This window comes from Lampris incognitus, chromosome 3 (genome assembly GCF_029633865.1).
Source record: "Lampris incognitus isolate fLamInc1 chromosome 3, fLamInc1.hap2, whole genome shotgun sequence".
NCBI classification, from domain to species: domain Eukaryota; kingdom Metazoa; phylum Chordata; class Actinopteri; order Lampriformes; family Lampridae; genus Lampris; species Lampris incognitus.
Window position 1 is genome coordinate 67,603,559 of NC_079213.1, and position 20,510 is coordinate 67,624,068.

General features: G+C 43.2%; 1 protein-coding gene across 1 annotated transcript in view; it reads right to left on the reverse strand.

The window, feature by feature from the left end:
* Positions 1–20,510, reverse strand: part of jak1 (Janus kinase 1) — a 77,803-nt gene that overhangs the window by 15,326 nt on the left and 41,967 nt on the right. The window contains exons 8-18 of the mRNA XM_056277910.1: positions 18,494–18,676; positions 12,168–12,325; positions 10,961–11,075; positions 9,526–9,724; positions 6,697–6,806; positions 6,133–6,285; positions 5,679–5,766; positions 3,176–3,303; positions 2,645–2,783; positions 655–806; positions 282–432 (exon numbers count right to left, since the gene is read on the reverse strand). Coding sequence (XP_056133885.1) covers positions 282–432; positions 655–806; positions 2,645–2,783; positions 3,176–3,303; positions 5,679–5,766; positions 6,133–6,285; positions 6,697–6,806; positions 9,526–9,724; positions 10,961–11,075; positions 12,168–12,325; positions 18,494–18,676 — 1,576 coding nt within the window. The remainder of the gene's footprint in view (positions 1–281; positions 433–654; positions 807–2,644; positions 2,784–3,175; positions 3,304–5,678; positions 5,767–6,132; positions 6,286–6,696; positions 6,807–9,525; positions 9,725–10,960; positions 11,076–12,167; positions 12,326–18,493; positions 18,677–20,510) is intronic.

Consider the following 20,510-nt stretch of genomic DNA (forward strand, 5'->3'; position numbering starts at 1 on the left):
TGCAACACAGTTGTTCCATAAGACTGTGGTCACATTTTGTGTTAATCAATCTACATGGGTGTGTGGGCTAAAAGAAACATAAAGCCCATCACACTCATACGGTCTCACACACACGCCCTCTGTTAGCACATACATATCTATCCATCATGCATCTTGCCCTTGTTCTTCCTTCCAGCATGTCTGAGTATGCATGTGATGGTGCTGAAGAGCGAAGCACTGTTTTACTCCATAGCTACTTTAACACACATGCACACACCCAACCCAAACTCCCTCACACATACTCTGTTCCTCCAGCATGTCTATGTCTCTGACGATAGCCCTGAAAAAAGGTCTCTTCCTGGGGTCATAGTTCATGCAGTGGGTCATCAGTTCAGCCAGCTCTTTGCATTCCGGGGTGGCCAGCTGGCACTCTGCAGCATAGAACCGCTCCTTCTGCTCAACACACACAGAGAGCGAGAGAGAGAGCGAGAGAGAGGGAGGGAGAGAGTGAGGAGTATGAACAAGGGGAGAAATGAGAGATATATAAGAGAGGGAGAGGGAGAAACAGGAAAAGAGCGATAAGAAAAAAAGTTGGGACCAGCTGGAGACAGTAAAGGTGTGTGTATGTGTGTGTGTGTGTGTGTGTGTGTGTGTGTGCGTATGCTTGTTCCTCACCTCTGTGAGTTTCTTGTCTTTGAGAGGGACCTCTCCATCATAACAAATTTCCCACAGGGTGGTCCCGAAGCCCCACTTGTCTGCTGCCACACTGAGGTTGTTCACATTCTTCACACACTCCGGAGCGATCCAGGGGATACGGTAGACACACTCTGCAGAGTCAGGAGTCATCAGTGTGAGAAAGGATTTAACAATAAACTGATAAAAGTCCCCACTAAAATCGAAAATCATTGTCTTCCAATAACATGAACTCTTCCAGTCCCATCAGGAAACATTAGTTTGGCAATTACTGGGACTTGTTTCTAATGTTCATCTCCAAGTGAGGATGCCAACTATTGCTTTGTGTGTGTGTGTGTGTGTGTGTGTGTGTGTGTGTGTGTGTGTGTGTGTGTGTGTGTATGTGTTTGTATGTGGCCTAGTGAGCTTCATGGTGAAAAATGAGGCATACTACTGTAATTTCAGTACATACAATTGCTGGTAAGATACCATCCAAGACGAAATGCACAATGTACTTATGTAAGAAAGTACATAGAAATTCTCAGAGCTGTTTCAGAGGTTATGCTCTGCACAGCGGTAAACAAAAACAGGAAAAGCTTATATGTGCACATACACATTTTGACTACGCATGCACCCAAGTGTCCCTACACCCAATTTGCCGGCATTGCTCCATCACAAAGCATCTTTTTCTGTAATTCCAGCATGTGGTAATGGAAAACCATGTTTCCAGAGTTTTCAGCCATGTTACTTAGAACACAAGAGGTTCCATCCCTAATCGGGATCCATAAATTGAAAGACTCAAAACATATACTGGCAGCCCAAGAACATTATCCAAGTTTTATTTATTGAGAGGGAAAAGGGATAACTATGTGCTGTTTATTCAAATTATGAAAAAAGGTCAAATTTTAAACAAAATTCAAGAAAATCTGTGGAATTCTGAGATCTTCTCCCATGGTACATCTATTTAATGTGAAATCACTTTGCATATTTAAAAAAAGAAAAGAGGCTATGCTAAAAAAAAAATTAATGGTAAAATGGAATCATGGTAGGGGCGGGGCCCTCAAGTCTCTGGCTCTGAGCAAACATCGTCCCATAGAGGCCTGATAGACAGGAATATACAGGATATACTGCCCTGACAGAAACATGGGCGGGCTGGCTAGTTGGATGCACAGCTGGGTAACCCCAGATGGCCCCAATACCTCAAAGGGGAGTTAAGAAGAATGGAAGCAGGAAGAGCATTTTCAGTAAGTTTTTGCGGATATGAGCATTTAAGGCATTTCCTATTTGCATTTTTGCCTGTCCTTCATTTATAGCCACTGTCCATCAAACACAGCTATGAGTGAGATACACAGACTTATGCACGCGATGGACTGAGGAGAAAGGACAGAAAGAAAGAATGCTGGGAACAGGGATGAGGCATTTTCCCAGGGGCCACTGTTGGTTGAACATGAGCAGAGAAACATTTCCCGTCCACACTTTGGTCCACTCCAGTATTATACACAACTCATGGCTCCAACAGACCAAGCAGAAACATGCGGTGCCAATTTGAAGGGACTCATGCAATTTGAGAGCTGACCTTGTCCTGCTATCTTTCCTTTGACCCATATTAAGCCTTTACCATAACAAATTATGTTCCATGAGAGAAATGTGCCCTTAGCGCAGGCTGCATTGGACCCATATATGACAGTCACTGTTCAAGGAACTTGTATCTGTCAGCGTAAGTTGGAGTGTGTTTGTTTGGCCTTAGCTGTCCAAAGAAATCCACAGGAAAAACTCCCCTGCTAAAAATGCAACCCATCTGCTAATTTTGGAGAATATCTGGGGGTTAGCTCATGGCTGTGGCCACATCGCATGCTGGTAGCAGAGGACTTATGGGTTACACATTTGGGAGAGAGTCACCCTGGAAAGACTAATTAGTCCTTTCTGATATTTTGTTTTTTAACGTCAGAGTACATGTATGTTTCAGTGAAGGCACAGAGGTATGAATCCTAACCCTCTCTGGTGAGAACTGTAATGGGAATTCCTGGGTCGCTGAGCTTGATGAAGGGCCCTCCCTCATCCGTGCCTAGTCCGTCCCTGGCCAACAGGATATTCTTCGTACACACAAAGCCATGTACCAGTTTTTTATCCTCCTACACACATATATACACACACACACACACACACACACACACACACACACAGAAACCTGTCAGCGTTAGATCAAGATTGAATATTTTGATATGAATAAGAAGGGTAAAAGCTTATGTTTTTGATTCCATTAGTAATTTCATGTATTTGTTTATGCAAGACAGAACAAAAAAAAGAATGAAAGAAAACGTGAGAGAAAAAGAATAACTGTAAGGAATTACAAACAGAGCTGTCTGCTCTAACAGCCCATCTCCATGAGGTCTCACATTAAGTGTCTGTGTATACGCCCCAAACCAGTCAGTCAATGTGTGCATTTGTATGCATGTTTGCCTGTGTGTATGGCTGTTTTTGCGTTTGCTTGCAAGTGTGTCTGTGTATAAGTTCTCTGACTCACCAGGTAGCTGAGGACTGAGGCCAGCTGTTTGGCTACCTGGAACTTCCACGGGGTGCTGAGCTGGGTGTGCTGTCTCCTCATAAACAGATCCAGCGGTCCCAGTTGGACGAATTCCTCCACCATGACATCTGCTCAACGAAAACACAGAGTGAAGAATTACACACACACACACATACATAGTGGGCTCCCAGTCAGGGGGAAAAGGCTAGATGGGGACAAACTAGTGTTGCAGAACTCAAATACACTATTAATTAAAAGGTGGGGCAGGGAGTGGGGCTGAATCAAACTGAGGTTCTTCCTGGTTGGGGTCCTTCTTTACAGTGCACAAGGAGACTTAACAGGGGTCTCGCTCACAAGTGGGAAACAAGGTACCAAGCCGTCTTTGCCGTTCATCCGTGTCTGTGTCTCACTCCGCTGTCTGGTTGCCGGGGTCACTCTTCCTTCAATGCCTCTGTCACAAACCCACATCTCTTTTCAACAAGCTGTACTCACCTTTCCCCCCTCCCCTCCACTCTACCCCCCATCTTCCAAAGTCTTGGTCTTTTTGGCTTGTGTAGAGTGATTGCAGACTAGCAGCAGCTGGTGGTTAGTTGGATATGGCCGTCAGCTGTCCTCTGTCCAGGTCTGCTAGAGGTAGGTGTGGTAGTATTGGGAGTCAGGACTACTCCCAATGGCTTCCTTTTAGGTGAGCCCCCCCTCCCCCCATAGCTTCATGTCGGTGCAGGGAACGACAGCCCAGAGACACTCATCACTGCGGGAGAAAGCATCCACATTGCCATGGTCCTTCCCAGCTCAGCACTCTACCTTGAAGGCAAAGTCCTACAACTCCAGAAATCAGCATATGATACATGCATTTTCCCTTTTTTTAGGTAGAGCCATTTCAGTGGCGCATGATCTGTCAATAGGGTGAACTTCCTGCCTAATAGGTAATACTGCTGTCTGTGCATTGCTCATTTCAGTGCCAAGACTTCTTTTTCTATAGCAGCATAATTCTTCTCAGACTTAAGTAGTCTATGGCTAATAAATACAACAGGGTGCTCTTTTCCATTTACCACCTGTGACAGAAGTGCTCCAAGGCTGGACCCTGAGGCATCGGCCTGTAAGATGAAGGGGCACTCTGAGTTTAGGGTAGCCAAGACTGGTTCTCTGCAGAGGGCCTCTCGTAGTCGGAAGAAGGCCGCTTCAGCTTCTTGAGTTGGGTGAGATCATAGAATAGGGTGGCCAGTCTCTGCTGTGGATGACAATGTCATTCAGGTACGATGTTGCATATCTGATGGGGCCAATGTTTCTTATTAATCATCTGTTGGATGGTGGCTGGTGCTCCATGGACTCCGAAGGGAAGGACTGTGTATTGGTATAGGCCATCTGGTGTTGAGAAGGCTGTCTTCTCCTTGGCCCTGTGGCTGAGCAGTACCTGCCAGTATCCTTTGGTGAGGTCCAGGGTGCTGATGAACTGGGCAGTTCCTAATCTTTAAGTGATCCTTGGCATTGGATAAGCATCAAACTGTGATACCTCATTCAGTTCTCTAAAATTACTACAGAAGCGAGGAGTCCCATCTGGCTTAGGAACTAGCACTATTGGGCTGGACCAGGCACTGTGCGACTGCTCAAGCATCTTCAGAACCACCTCTCTTACCATCCGCCTCCTGGCCTCTGGTATACCATATGACCATTGGTGGACTATTCTTCCTGGTTCTGAAACAATGTCATGCTGTATTATTGTGGTCCTACCTGTCTGGTTGGAGAACACATCTCAGAATTGCCCCGTCAACTCCCTCAGATCTTGCTTTTGATTTGCTGAGAGTTGGTCTCCCATGGGAATGGGCTCCGGTGTCATGTTTGGATCTTGGGCAATCAGGGCTGCTGCAGGGGCTGGGTCTGGGTCTTACTACTTCTTCATGAGGTTCACATATATTTGGTAGGCCTTGCACCGCCCCGGTTATCTTACTTTGTAGTTCACTGATCCCGTTTTTTCAATCATCTCATATGGCCCCTGCCATCTCGCTAGGAATTTATACCCGGTGGAAGGGACCAGTATTAGCGCTTCCTCACCTGGCTTGCCTTTATATAATCAATCCTTGTGCTTATATCTGAAGATTGTTGTGCTGTCGTGTTATTATTCTATGTTAAGCACACCGAGGGAGCCGTGAAACCAGAGTCCAATTCCATCTATGTGCAAACCTACATGGCCAATAAACTTGATTCTGATTCTGGATGGAATTCTCGGATCCGGGCCCCTCGATTATATATCCATGCCTGCCTCTTCTTGGCTTGTGTAGAGTGATTGCATACTAGCAGCAGCTGGTGGTTAGTTGGATATGGCGGTAAGCTGCTCTCTCTCCAGGTCTGCCGGAGGTAGGTGTGGTAGTATTGGGAGTCAGGACTACTCCCAATGACTTCCTTCTAGGTGGGCCCTCACAACACGCACACATGCACACACACATCACACACATATACATGAATTAACACCCTTGCAAACAAAGAACTCCTAATATCGACTTACTCTCCAACTGGCGAACACACACTCCGTAGAGCAACACAATATGCTTATGGGACACCTGCCGCATCATACTGGCCGTCTCGAAGAAAGCCTGGCGACCAAGAGAAAAGTAAGAGAGGGAGGGCAAGAGAGAGAGAAAAAGTAATAATATAAAACATTCTGCACTGTTAAAATCTATTTTTTTCCAACCCTAAGATGCCCGCATTGAGACTAACTCATTTTCTGGTTTGTTTTTGAATTATAATTTTTAGGGAACTGACAAGAGCTCTCTGTGGCAGAGTTTGAAGAAGCAGCTTAGCACTTTTTTTGTTCATCTAAGTGACCACTTCTGTCTAGAACTCTATTCTACCTATTTTTGTTGAAAACAGACTTTAAATAGGAGTCAAGGTCATCGGTGGAGCATCTCTGGAACGCCAGGTAGGTCTACGCATGTATGTAGCTGGATGTGTTGTCTCACCAGGGAGATATCTCTGTGTCCGGAGCCCAAAACCTTGAGGACCACCTTCACCTCCTGGAACGATGAGTAACCTACATCCTCATCCTCCTCATTCTTCACCCTCAGTGTGCCGGAATAGATGTTGGTTCTCGTCCCCCGGCCCAGGTGCTCATCCTGAAATGCAGCAGGGACACAGAAAATGGTGTTAGACAAGACAGCCCCTTCTTGCATTCAAACTAGGGCTGCTACAACTTCCACATTATCACCATATTAGGAAAATAACAGGTGGGAATTTGATGCTTCAACGGTTGTTTTATTATTTAGTAGTCTTTCTTGACTTATCATAAACAGTAATAAATAGTAATTAGGGTTCATTGTGGTGAATCTTTTTTGATATTGTACGTTATCTTCTTCATTCTGTAAGGTCGGAGGACAGAGTATGTATTTTTTGTTGTTGGTTGCTGACCTACAAGTTGACTTGTTTGGAAGTGTGGGGGGGGGGGTCATTGTTATTACTGCATCATCACACATGGATATTTCAATACATATATTGGTCAAGCTTTCTTATTTCCTTAGCAAACGTACCAGTTCGATCTCTTCCTTGAGGATGCGATGGAAGCTGAGCTGGCTGTCCTGCAGAGGTGTCTGCAAATTCAGCGCTCTATCATTAGTCACCACCAGCAGGTTAGACACCTCTGTATTGCAACACACACACACACACAAACTGTTTTATTTATTGCATGTGTACATGCGACACAAAAATCACAAAAAAAATATGGCCATTGAGGAAAAACCATTATGGTGCAACCAATATTAACTGTCAATGCACTGAATACAAGGTCCATGTGTACTGAAACACACATACGCAAAAACACACATGTCCACACATTCGTTGGGGGGGGTTGCATACATGTTCAACAGGAAACCAAAGCCGTATTAACATGTGGTCCAGTAGGTTCTAAACAATCCCGTTAATGTGGCAACGATGACAAAAGCTATTTAGGTCAAGTTACCACGTCGATTTGACACTTGTTTAGTTTTTTATTCTTCTAATATGCAAGTCTGTGTGGGAGGATGACGTGAAAATGTGTGACTGTCGTCTGTGTGTGTGTGGGGGCCATTTAGGAAGCAATGTTGTGACAACGAAAGTGTGCTGTGGTTTGAGGGAGAGAAAAAAAATATCTGCACTCCCAAAACTATCTTGCACCAAAGACGTGTACCAGACATGCCAAGGGTGATGGCAAAGTTTGAACATTTAACCAAGGGCTGGGCTCACACGCGTGTATGAGTCACACAGCCACACAGCCATCCAAAATATGCCACAGATTCTATCGCCCCTCCCAAGCCCTTACCCCCGTACCTCCACTGGGCCCTGAAACCACATTCAATTAAAGCCAATAATTTCCACCCTTCATGGCAGAACTGAAACAAATGTGGAACAACTAGTTCTCACTTTTTGCGCCCAGAAGCCAAACTGGTCCCTGCAAGTGTTTTTACACAAGTACACGCACATGTACACTGTGGAACACGAGTACGCACAACCAGTCATGCAGCGCTTCTTGAAGTCAGCTCAGGAGTTCAACCCTGCTTCTTGCACAGCTCATGACTGGAACAAAATAAGAAACAAGGGACGATAATATGTTGGGAGGCGAGGGGGGTCAGAATGCATGTTGTGTTGGGGGGAAAAAAAAAGATAAAATAAAAACCCTCAGGAGCTGCCATTATGTTTATTCTCCTGGAGCACATCAACAGAGTCGTATACTAAAACTCACAAAACAATACCACTCACCCCAAAACACATAAATGGCTCCACCTTTCCCCACGTGAAGGAAACAGGTAAGGGGTGCTTTGGCTCCGGAAACCCGCATTTACTACTCTCTCCTTCCTCTCTTGTGCTCTTTGTCTCGCATACCCCCACCCCCGCACCCACTCACTCAACACACACACACACACACACACACACACACACACACACATACACACAGTGTAATGCACTTACTGGCTTAACCATGCACTCGGAAAGTAGATTAAATTGATTCTTTGTTTTAAAAAGGAAGGACCTTCTTGTCATATATTAAAACATATAAACACGGTCTAACTAATAAAGATGAAACAAACAAAAAAGTAAATATGGTACAATTATAATTAGAAATGCCAACTGTACAGCATGCCATGCCTGCAACAGTACATCACTCTCACTACAGCACCACAACTGATAATCAGATTTCTCCTCACAACTGTCAGCATCCTAATCTGGCATTTAGAAATGTTACAATATGCATATTTTATTCTACAGTATTGGAGAAAAGATGGACTACAGGATATATACTACACCCTTCATCTGATGGAGTAATCTTTACCACACCTACAAGCCTAGCTGGAGTCATCAATTCCAAAACAAATTTTGCTCATGAGCAATTTTGTTTACTGCAGGTGGTAACTACACCAGCTTGACCACATTATCCATAAACCCATCACAGTCATCTTTAGTGATTTAAGGTTGTAAACAGAATTGGCATGCAAAAAAAAAAGTTGTAAGATCAATCCGGTATCAAGAATGGTCAATGTGGAGGACAACGGATGTTTTCTCCTCTGCAAATAGGACTTGTTTTTTGAGTGGCGAGGACAAAATCTTCAAGCCAGATAACATTTCCTGTGTATTATCTGTAATACATAGCCAGGGTCATGAAAACATAAAATTCTTAAATAAAATCTTTAAACAGCAAGCTTAATGCAACAAGAGATGGGGGACTTAATTTAATTAATTCAAAATAGTTTAAAATGTTCAGGATAGAAACATGCAACATATTTGCTCCTTTCTAAGAGTTTGTTTAGCGAAAAACAATACTTCTTGCTAAACACTGGCGCAGTACATAAGCTGTGCTACATGAACGCTTTTGTTTTCACATTTTGTTCTTCGATCTTATCCTTTTAGTGCCGTCTAAAGGCTGAGGAGCTCCATCTACCACTGTTTCAAGCTCCAAAACAATCGTCTGCTGTTCACATTCAGGAGATTCCCCAAGGAAAATTCACATGCCGCATTACGTTTCACTTATCGTTACATTTAACGCATCACATCCTGCGGGCCAACAAGATTTCCAAAAAAGGCAAAATACCCGACCAGAAAGTGTGACAGAGGTGAAAACGCAGGGTTTAATGGTTCACAAACAGGTGGGTTTTATTGTGTAGGCTCTCAACACATGTTAAATGGAAAATATGGCGATATGTATTAATTTGAATCATAAAAAGTGGGACTTCTTGGGGGATTTTTTTTTGAATGAATATCTGACCAAAAAGAATTTGTTTTATTTTTCGAATCGCTTTATAGCAAAAAAAAAAAAAAAAAAAAAAGTACAAAATTTAACAGTGCACTAATGTGCCTGTCTACGTAACCTTCTGACTGTATAAACCTACCGCGAGGTTGAGGAGGGCAGCAGCGGACCAGTTGAAAACTGAGGTTGTCAGTTCGAAGACTCTGGCCCGCCAGGTGGTCCAGCAGCTCCCGAAGAGTGGGCCGGAATGTATCTGTGCCATAGAGACGGAACCCACCAGAGTCCACTTCGATTTGGAAGTTCTTATACTGATGCACGATGCGAGACTCCTTCAGGTCCATCTGGGGGAGTTACAAGGAGAGAGAGGACATGAAAGGGTGGAATGGGGTGGGAGGAAGTAAAAAAAAAAAGTCAAGATTGGGGAATGAAAAAGTGGATGGGTGAAGGAAAGGGGGAAATATATGAAGGAAAATAGGGGACATGGGTTGGAAGCAGAAAAAGTTTTATCTGGATGTTATGTCAGCTCTTTGGCTTCCTAGTTGATCAACTGCCCTAACATATGCTGTGGAATATAAAGTACTGTTAGGCTATTAAGACTGCCAATTAATGTTAGCAACCGAACTGTCAACAAGCATAGCACACATTTTACATACATACACACACCTATCTATCTATCTATCTATCTATCTATCTATCTATCTATCTATCTATCTATCTATCTATCTATCTATCTATCTATCTATCTATCTATCTATCTATCTATCTATCTATCTATCTATCTATCTATCTATCTATCTATCTATCTATCTATCTATATCAGTGTGTTTTATTATAAACTGCATGTATGTATTGACTATCTGTTGTTTTGCATGTGTTGTCTTTTCCTTTGTAAACTCATACAAACAATGACTGAGGAAACATGGTTCCCAATGTATGACTTTTCCCTATGCAAAACAGCTTTCGAGCTATTTCACCACCCCATCTTGTGCTTTTTAGCCAAAACAGTGGTTAGGTGTTTGTTAAAACTGTGGGGCAAATTGATGTCACTAATGTTGAGAACCTTCTTCGTGTGGCTGTTACAAAAGAGAAGAGGAAAGCTACGGTACTTCTGTCTTGTTTTATATTTCCCCTTTAAGATCGAAAAACATTACATTTTAGAACAATTCATAAAGTGGATGTTGAGGGGTGTGGTTATAATTTTATTTTTCCCGTTAGTCTGCCCCGTTTTGTTGTGAAATTATCCAGCTTTCTGGCAAAAACATTTTAGAGAGAACATAGTAGTTTTCAGTAAATAAGTATGTGTTCAAAAGCAACTACTTGATATTCTCTTGCTTACTTAGAATCAGTGATCAGCAGTGATGTCACTTGCTCACTTTGTTTTATTTCCTCACTGTTCTGCAGCACGTCTCAAAACAAGTAATTTTTTTCATTATCCACAGTACTGCCAGGGGCAAATAGTTGCTCCAAGGGATTTTAATAGACACACCTGAAAGTGTACTGAACAAGGCAGGTGTAGTACCGAAGTCAATTTATGGCTACAACAACAACAGGCTCACAGGAGGAAAGTGCCTGCCTACCTCACTGCAGACCACAGTGATTATGATGAACTGGTAGTCAGTGCAGCTCCAGCGCAGAATATATGTGCCATCCTCATTGCCCTCCTGACGCAGCTTGTGGTTGGCATACTCGGTACTGGGGAATAAACAAACATAGCCAGGGGTGCAGTTAATTTGAAACAAGATTAAGAGACTCTAATAGAGACTTCGTTCAGAAGAAAAGATGTTTGAGGTCCTCAGTGAATTATGCACTGATCACTGCAAAGTGATACCTACTAAAGGCATTTAAAATTGGCACATTTAAGCAAGCATGCTGGCTACCTTTCTATTTGAATGTTCTTGTTTTGTCTTATCTGAATTGAGTAAATGTAGTAAAACGAAAAAGACAAATTGTGAAACCAGGAATTATTCCGACTTAACAAAATCACTAAAATAATGCCTCCCAAAAGACATCTGCTGCCACAGTGATGACAAAATAGCAAAACAAGTTTGGAAAAATGCATTGAATTGCAGGAAATGGTTTCTTTTCTTTCCCAAATAAGACATTTGCTTTCTTGACCTTTGACTCACTTGACCCGACTCTCTACCCCAGCATGTAAGAAGCTATTTCAACCCTGATTGTAAAGGTTCTATGTTGGATAAAAAAAGCAAAACTGGGTTGCATGCCACATGGCAAGGAATCCTGAGGGCTAACTTCTGTCTGTATGTAACCTATGTTTTTCCAGAGACATGTTAAAATGGAATTTTTGGACACTTATGATTTAACAAATATATGGTGCTAAACCCAGCAAAATATCTGCTTCCTCAAAGCCCCATGAAGGGAAAGTCTTCAACCTCAAATGACCACTTTTGTGGCAAAGCAAAACAATACCCACTCCGACCCCTAGCCCACCCACCACTGCTCTTTAGGCCAATTCATTTAAAATAGAGCACATAGTGATAGTGCAGTAACCATAGAAGGACACTAGAGACTGAGAAAGAGAGGGAAGCATGCAGACCTCTCTAGTGGATGAGGGACAGGGAGGCCATGGGTAAATGCAACTAAAGGTCAGGAACAGCACGTGTATTGAGGAATATTTCTAATGATATTCTGTGCTTAAACTGTTTGCAGCATTTTATTTTTATAAAGAAGCAGGTGTGCAACATAGACAAACACACATGGACACTAAAAGACACACAGAGCAGCCACAGAGACAAACACACCCACACATGGATTCCCAGAACTGACCAGATGGGTCCATGGCATCCATTGTTGATGTTGTGGACTACTGATGCAGGGGCCACCTCCTTGCACAGGTAGTGGTGGGCGTCCACAGTGAGTCGGAAGTATCCATCCACAAGGGCCACGAAGGACAAAGCCCTGGCCTTGGAAGCCAGCTGCAACTCCTGAAAAGAGAAACAAAGGAAGAAAGAGTAACAAGGTGATGTGTAGGGAGAAAAACAGGGTAAAACAGGGAAAATAGAAAAGGGGAGAAGAGGGGAAACAATATAGAGTAAGAGCTTTTAAAATCATTCTCCACTGTGTAGGATGTTACTTTTCATAAATCTGAGTTTCAAGATGACATGCCTCCATAAGAGGTGAAACCCAAATCAAGTGCTTAGAAAAGGATTGTTTTACCATGACAGTGCAGTGCAAGCAGAGAAGGATGATAATGCATGCTATGATCTAGATTTATTGAAAAGTAGTGAGAGAGACTAGTCACCACCTGTCTTCATTAAAGAGCTGCAGTGTTTCCTACACATAAGCTGTACCTAAGCTAACTGCTAACCCACGCAGACCGGCGGTTCCGACAGTCATCCTGGCTGGCGTTCGTTTCCTTGGACAGTGATTTTTTTGTTTTTTTTGTTTAGTTTGGATATATGTGTTAGTTTGGATATGTGTGTTCTTGTAGGTTTTGGATGTGTTTTTGTCTTTGTGTTGTACTGCTGTGGGCTGGGGGAAACGGCATTTCATGTATGTGCATGAAGTGAAGTGATAAAGTGTACCCGATTCCTGAAGTGTTCCTGATTCCTGATATCTGGAACCCAAAATTAACAATTTTTTCTTTTTTTTAATCCAACCAAGAAAACAACAACACATGTCATATGACCCCATGCCTTAGATTAACTAGAGAACCATCTACCCCCAACTCTCCCCTTCCCGTCCGTGCTCACTCTGCTCGCATGCTCAGCACATGCAGGGTGATACACACAATAGCATGCACTCTGCAGAGAAAAAGAGAGAGAAATAAATTAAGTCATAATGCTCACAATACTCATCACAGTAGGGCTCAGAGAGAGAGAGAGAGAGATGACAGCACAGATTTTATGTAGTTTTTGTAAGGACCTACAGCTTATTGTGTAAATATTTTCTAACTGGTAGTTGTTTCAAATTCTATGAAAGAAAGCATGCCCTTGTATCCCCATGGCAACTGTGTTGTACTTGTTTTCTCTTTGGGCTTTTGTAATTAGAAAAACAGACTAATTAGCTTTATTAAACTACCAAATTTCTGACCAGTAAAGCACCCTTTAATATCACTAACAGACTGTTTTCTGCGATGGTGGACGCAACCGGCCTGACACACACACATGCAGAGGCTGCAGCTCACCTAGCAAATTTGTAACGTTGCGTGTTTATTACATCCAATCAGAACAATGAAATTGGGATTTCCATTTTTTTCCTTTCCTTGTGTTTTATGTGTGAGGAGGAAAGATAAAAGATAGCTTTCTTGAAACATCCCATGCACTAGTCTGGATGCAGCAGCGCGAGGAAGGTAATGCAAGAAGTAACACTAAACTTTCAACGGCTGCTGTGTAGAGGCAGCGACCTTCACAAACATTGGTTGAGTGTGATGAAACATCCTATTTATGATGGAAACACACCGGCAAGTACTGTTAAAAAATATGCAGGTATGCAGTTTGCATTTCACTAGCATCAAGCCGGTTAACGCTAGAATGCAGACAAGTTCATACAATGCTGATTAAGCCTGCCACCACCAGGTAAATCTCTCTGTATTTCGCAGTATACCGGAGTTTTAAGTTTGGTGTCTGGGGCACCATTCCCACACTGCATTCCCCCACTGGCGCATCAGAAGTGATGCATAGTGGTGCATTTTGTCAACCAGCAACGGCTGCTTTGCCAGAGCTGAACTTCCGTGTGACGAAAGCGGTCGCATGCCTCTGACTGGCTTGCCTTCAGGGCTTTCTGTCAGAAAGCTTCCAGGCTTGGAAACGATGACAGAAAAACCTAAGAAGCATCCAAAAAAGGTTTCTGAAGCTCCAGAGAAAAAAGAAACTCGGCGTTCAGAAGAATGATTAAAGTAAAAAGAAAAAAAAAGAATGCTATTAACGGCAAGTAAAAACGCAGATAACATTGGTGTAGCTTTTCCTCATTGGAGAGCGCTGAAAGAGAAAAAGTAATTACTCTCAGTGCCAGAAGAGAGAGACAAAACTTCCACGCTGCAGTTTTAAAGTTTTAAACCAGGCACAGTTAAGTTTTTATTGTTCTCACTGACAGGGTTGCAAAACAAATAAGGTTTTTGATCTGGACATTTTTTTTAAAGATTATTTTTTCTGCATTTCCTGCTTTTATTTGGCAGCGATAGTTGAGAGAGAGACAGGAAAGGCATGGGAGAGAGAGAGAGGGGATGACATGCAGCAAAAGGCCCAGGCTGGATTTGAACCCAGGCCGCTGCAGTGAAGACTCAGCCTTATGCGGTACCCGCTCTACCAGGTGAGCAAACTGGCCGCCCTCGATCTGGAGATATGTTCACTACTGGCAAATTATACTACAAAAAACATCTATATTATTTCAGCCATGCAGTTGGGTCTTGTCTATTTTCTACCAGAGTCCAATGCAAACACACAGACCCACTGCTACACTTGAAGAAACTCCATAGACTTGCATTTCTTTGCCAACTCTCATAATTGAATGCCTAACCCAAACCATTACCTAACATGGAATAAGAATCTGAAAGTAGGTATTTTCTAATGTGAAAGCAAACAAAAGACTGCATCTGCCGAACACACACACACACACACACACACACACACACACACACACACACACACACACACACACACACACACACACACACACACACACACAAAAACCAATCGAGCATCTGTTGAGGTAGCTTCTCCTTCGGTGTTGGTCCATGGACATCGCTGCCAGCTGTTTCCAGCTTCCGCCTTCGTGAGATCGACAACTTTTATTTTCTTACTATCTCTTCTATATATTCTGCCCTAACCTCTTCTTTTTGTACTGATTTAGCCATTTTCTGTGCCTAGTTCACTTATCGCTAGATGCTCTAGTTTTCTTTCTCATACGATTCGTGTTTAGTAGGCAGCTTCTCGTTCCTAGTTTGTTACTAGCTCTGAGCTTAGCCTAGCTTAGCACTTAGCTCAATTACATTCGCAGTCAAAGCAGTCTCATTAAAACGATGGTTTGTGGTGACTGCTCCGTAGTTACAGATAGGTTGTCTCTACTAGATAGACGTGTCTGTGACCTAGAGCAGCTTCTTTCAGCTAGGCTTACGTTAGATGTGACAGGCACTCCAGATAGCCTTAGCCTCGGGCCTGACAGAAAACCTGATATTGTTAGCACTAGCTCAGCCTCGTCGGCAGATGCGGCAGAGTTTATCTCGGTTTACCGGTGTGGGAAGGCTCGCAAGAGCAAGCCACCGGTCGTGTGGCCTGGTCTGCAGTCACCTCTCCTGACTGCAAACTGGTTTTCGCCACTCACCAGCCCTGTTGGTAGTCCTACCAGCCAGCATGCTTCTCCCACTCCTGTTGACAGAGTAAAGCACTGCACGCTAGTGATAGGAGACTCCATTACCCGCAATATTAGATTAATTTTGCCAGCCTTGGTTCACTGTTTACCCGGGGCCAGAGTCTGACATAGAGGATAAACTTAAGGTGCTGGCATCATGGAGGGAGAGTCAGGGAACCCAGGCACACAGCACCACTACTTTCAGCAACATTGTTATTCATGTCGGCACCAATAATGCTAGGATGAAGCAATCAGAGATCACAAAAGCCAGCCTAGTCAGAATGCTTGAGTTTGCCAGAAAGATGTGTCGGCATCGATTAATTGTCTCTGGTCCCTTACCTGTGAGAGGTAATGATGAGCTGTACAGTAGGTTCACCTCAATGACACGCTGGCTGGCTCATTACTGTAATGAGCAGGGATTTGGCTTTGTTGATAACTGACCTTCTTTCTGGGGCCGTCCTTACCTGCTGAAAGCGGATGGTGCTCACCCTACTGGGGACAGTGCCGCACTTTTGTCTAGTAATATAGATAGCTGTGTACGTCTAGTTTGACAGTAGGGACTTATCATTCAGCAGGTTACAGGTCATTAGAGAGCTTGCTAGGTTTAAATCTAGTGCAGATGTGGAGTCAAGTAGTTGAATTAATATGATTAGTAATATGATATGTCTCCCTACCCTGTTGCATTGCTCCCAAGCTCCCCTCTCCTAAATGTGTGAATCACAACTATCTAATAATTATTCCTACCACTGGTACTGGTGAAATGTGCAACGAAGTACCTAATAATCTACAGAATTAAACATTTAATGTTATCAAAAATGTGACCACATATCGTCCAGAGTGATGAATGAGCTTTTGTTAGCTATGCACTCTGATTCCACTTCTGTGCTTCTACTACTGGACCTCAGTGCAGCCTTTGACACCACTGATCACTGTATACTATTAGACAGATTAAATTGTAATTTTGGCATTTCTGGCTTAGCTCTCTCTTGGCATAAGTCCTACTTATCTGGAAAAACACATTGTGTCTGCTGTAGTAATATTGCATCAAAATTCTCTGACGTTAAATATGGTGTACCTCAGGGCTCAGTTCTTGGCCCTCTACTTTTCTCTTTATATTTCACCTCTTGGCCAAATTATATGCAGTTATGGAATATATTTCCATTGCTATGCCGATGATACTCAGCTGTATGTGCCTATAAGGGCTGCTCTGGCTACTGTGAAAAATCGGATGTCACTTAAACTTTCTGCTTTTAAATTCAGATAAAACCGAGATGCTGGTCATTGGCCCTGTTAAGACACAGACAACAGTTTGATCAAGTAATGATAACAAGCGACAACTCTGTCATTTCACAAAGTGTGGAAGCCAAAAATCTTGGCGTTACGTTTGATCCCAGCCTTTCCCTTGATACGCATATTAAAGAAATCACCAAGACTGCCTTTTTTCACTTAAGCAACATAGCTAAAATTTGGTCTTTTCTGTCCATGGCTGACGTAGAGACTCTAATACATGCATTTGTTTCATCCAGACTTGATTACTGTAATGTTCTGTTTTCAGGTCCGCCACATTCTAGTACTAAAAGTCTTCAGATGATTCAGAATGCTGCTGCTAAAATCCTAACTAATACTAGGAAATTTTACCATATTACATCAATTCTTGCCTCCCTTCATTGGCTTCCTATCCATGTTAGATCAGAATACAAGGTGCTTCTGCTGACTTATAAAATTCTAAATGGGCTTGCCCCATCTTACCTGTCTGATCTCCTTAAACCGTACATTCCATCTTGAGCTTTTCGCTCTCAAAATACAGAGCTCCTGTGTATACCCACAGTTAAAAAGAGGTCAGCTGGTGGCAGGGCCTTTTCCTATCAGGCCCCGTTCTTGTGGAATAACCTGCCTGCTGCCATCAGATAATCAGTCTGTTGAGTCCTTTAAATCCAAACTTAAAACTCACCTTTTTGCCTTATCTTACAATTAGTTGCCTTTAAGTTGAGTGCTTCACAACCTGTACTGCATGACGGGTCGGTTTCTGTCTTAATGAATTTACCAACCACTGTTCTGCGAACGAGATTATAGCATATAGATGATGACTAATTGATGATTTAACTGATTATGACTAATGACTATTGTAAACTTCTCTTCTCGCTCATGTCTTTTCTCTCTCTATGAATGATGCCTTCTCCTTTCTCTTTTTCTGTGTGAATGGTATCATGTGAGTCTCCCTTGTGTGCACGTGCAGTCGGCCCTCCTCCCCGGTCTCTGTGGTGATGGTGGTCACCACCTGGATGCTGCTTGGCATTCTCCTCTTCACATTTTCTTTTTATATATCTTATAAATCCATATAATTCTTGTTATCTTTTTTTTTTTACATGGTGATGCTAGTCACGTGGCTTGGGTCCTGGGCTGTTCCGGTGGCATCTGGACACTGCTTGGCATCCTGCGCATCATATTCTTCAAAAATTTTATAATTCCATTATAATTCTGTTGTCCCACTTCTGTGTTTACCAGTGACATCACTGGTCAGCCGAATAATCATGTAACTTCAGCGATGTTGTTGGTCACCTGATCCAGCGGCCCAATCGTGTAACTTGTTCTCTCAGTCACTCTAACATGATCACTCAGTCACTCTAACATGGTCGCTCAAGGACATTCACGGTTCTAAGGCTGGCCTGGCCGGTCAAGCCAAAAAGCTAGGCTCCAAGACAGACAATTAGATGGAGGCCATGGGACAATACAATACAGTTCAAATAAGTTCACAATTAAATTGTGTATTTGTGTGCATGAAAGTCTGTGGCTGTGTATCTTACCATCTTCTTGTAGTCCTGTCTGTAGATGGTGACCGTGGCATCTTTGATGACAGTGTGTGTGATTTCATGGAAGTCACAGAAGACAACCCAGCCATCCCCAGCTTCTTTCTTTAAATCCTTCTTCTGTTTCCCATCCTGCCTGTTCTTCTTCGACTTACCCTTCTCTTTGGGAATCACCACGTTCTGCAAAACAAAGTGTACAGGAATAAACTTTCACTAATTGCAGGCAATGATGTACTTGGTTCTTTTTCTAACTTCACTCGGCGTTTCACTATGGGAAACACTTCAGCAGAACCAACTACAGAAGCTACACTGACACCATGTGTATCAGTCGCAGACAGGTTGAGAGGTGATCAGGTGCTGCCCTTCTTATTATTACAGTCAACTGCCCTGAAGATGTCACTCTCACTTTCTTCCCACGAGAAGCTATTGTAAACTCCATCAATGCATCTGGACTAGCTTGGATACTCACCCAACTGTTCACAGACAACCCATCATAGGAGCCCGGCTCCAAACATGGTACCGGCTACAGTTCTGGTTCATGCTGAGCAATCCCTTGCAACGAAGTGCACTCTAGTGGAACGGCACACACATAAAGGTGAGCTTGTCCTTGGGCTACACAGTATTTATTTAATTGTGTAGTCGGTGTGGTGCTAATAGGCTAACACATCAAGGCAAGCCTGTTCTGTCAATCTATCTAGCATTAGCTTGTTAGCCGAGCCAACACACTCGGAGTCTAGCTAACACGTCACAGCAAGCTAACTCAAGTAGCAGTTTTTTACGGAATACACCCTATTAGCTAGCACGACAAATCAAATTATGCTTATGTGTCTTGATGAGTGTTTGGTAGCTTGGCTAGATTAACTCCTGGTAGTATTACCTTGCATTTTTAACTAAACAGCACTCTCCTTTTCCACTCAGTCACCATGTCTGTGACTGTAACCCTTGCCACAGGAACAGAGCCAAAGGTTAAAGAGGCTGCAACCCACCCGTATCCCACGTCGTGAAGACAACATTTCAGGCAGGGACCCGCAACCCATGTACATAGTATGCATGGGGGTGAAACATGCTCAAGTGCTCAACTGGACCATGGAGCAATATAAGAAGGTGGCTAGGTGCACTATGGGAAGAAGGCAAGCCGGCGGAGACAGTGTGATGCTCTGGGCAATGTTCTGCTGGGGAAACCTTGGGTCCTGGCATTCATGTGGATGTTACTTGACACGTACCACCTACCAAACATTGTTGTAGACCAAGTACACCCCCCCATGGCAATGGTATTCTATGATGGTAGTGGCCTCTATCAGCAGAATAATGCACCCTGCCATGCTTCAAAAATTGTTCAGGAATGGTTTGAAGAACATGACAAAGAGTTCAAGGTGTTGCCTTGGCCTCCAAATTCCCCAGATTTCAATCTGATTGAGCATCTGTGGGATGTGCTGGAAAAACAAGTCCAATCCATTGAGGCCCTACCTCATTATTTACAGGACTTAAAAGGATCTGCTGCTAATGTTTGGGTGCCAGATACCACAGGGCACCTTCACAAGTCTTGATGAGTCCATGCCTCATGGGTCAGAGCTGTTCTGGCGGCACGAGGGGGACCTACAAAATATTAGGCAGGTGGTTTTAATGTTTTGGCTGATATATGTATATCTCCCAATGTGAAACACCGAACGGGGTTAGAAAAATAACTTTGGGTTACTTAACGTAATCCCTGGTTATTTGATAACAGAGTGAGGCGGTTCACTGACATTTCCCTCTTTGCATAGCTCACAGGAAGAAAACTATTGGAGAATGACCTGATTGGCAGTCGACCATGATAATAAGGGAGGAGCCTGATCACCTCTCAACATGTCACTGCCATACATGGTGTCATTTGGAGCTGCCATAGTTGGTAACGCTGAAGCATTTCCCATAGTGAACACCTCAATCTGTTATCAAAGAACCAGGTATTACGTCAAGTAACCCAAAGATTAATTATTTTTTTTGGATTTCCCCCCCCATTTTCTCCCCAATTGTA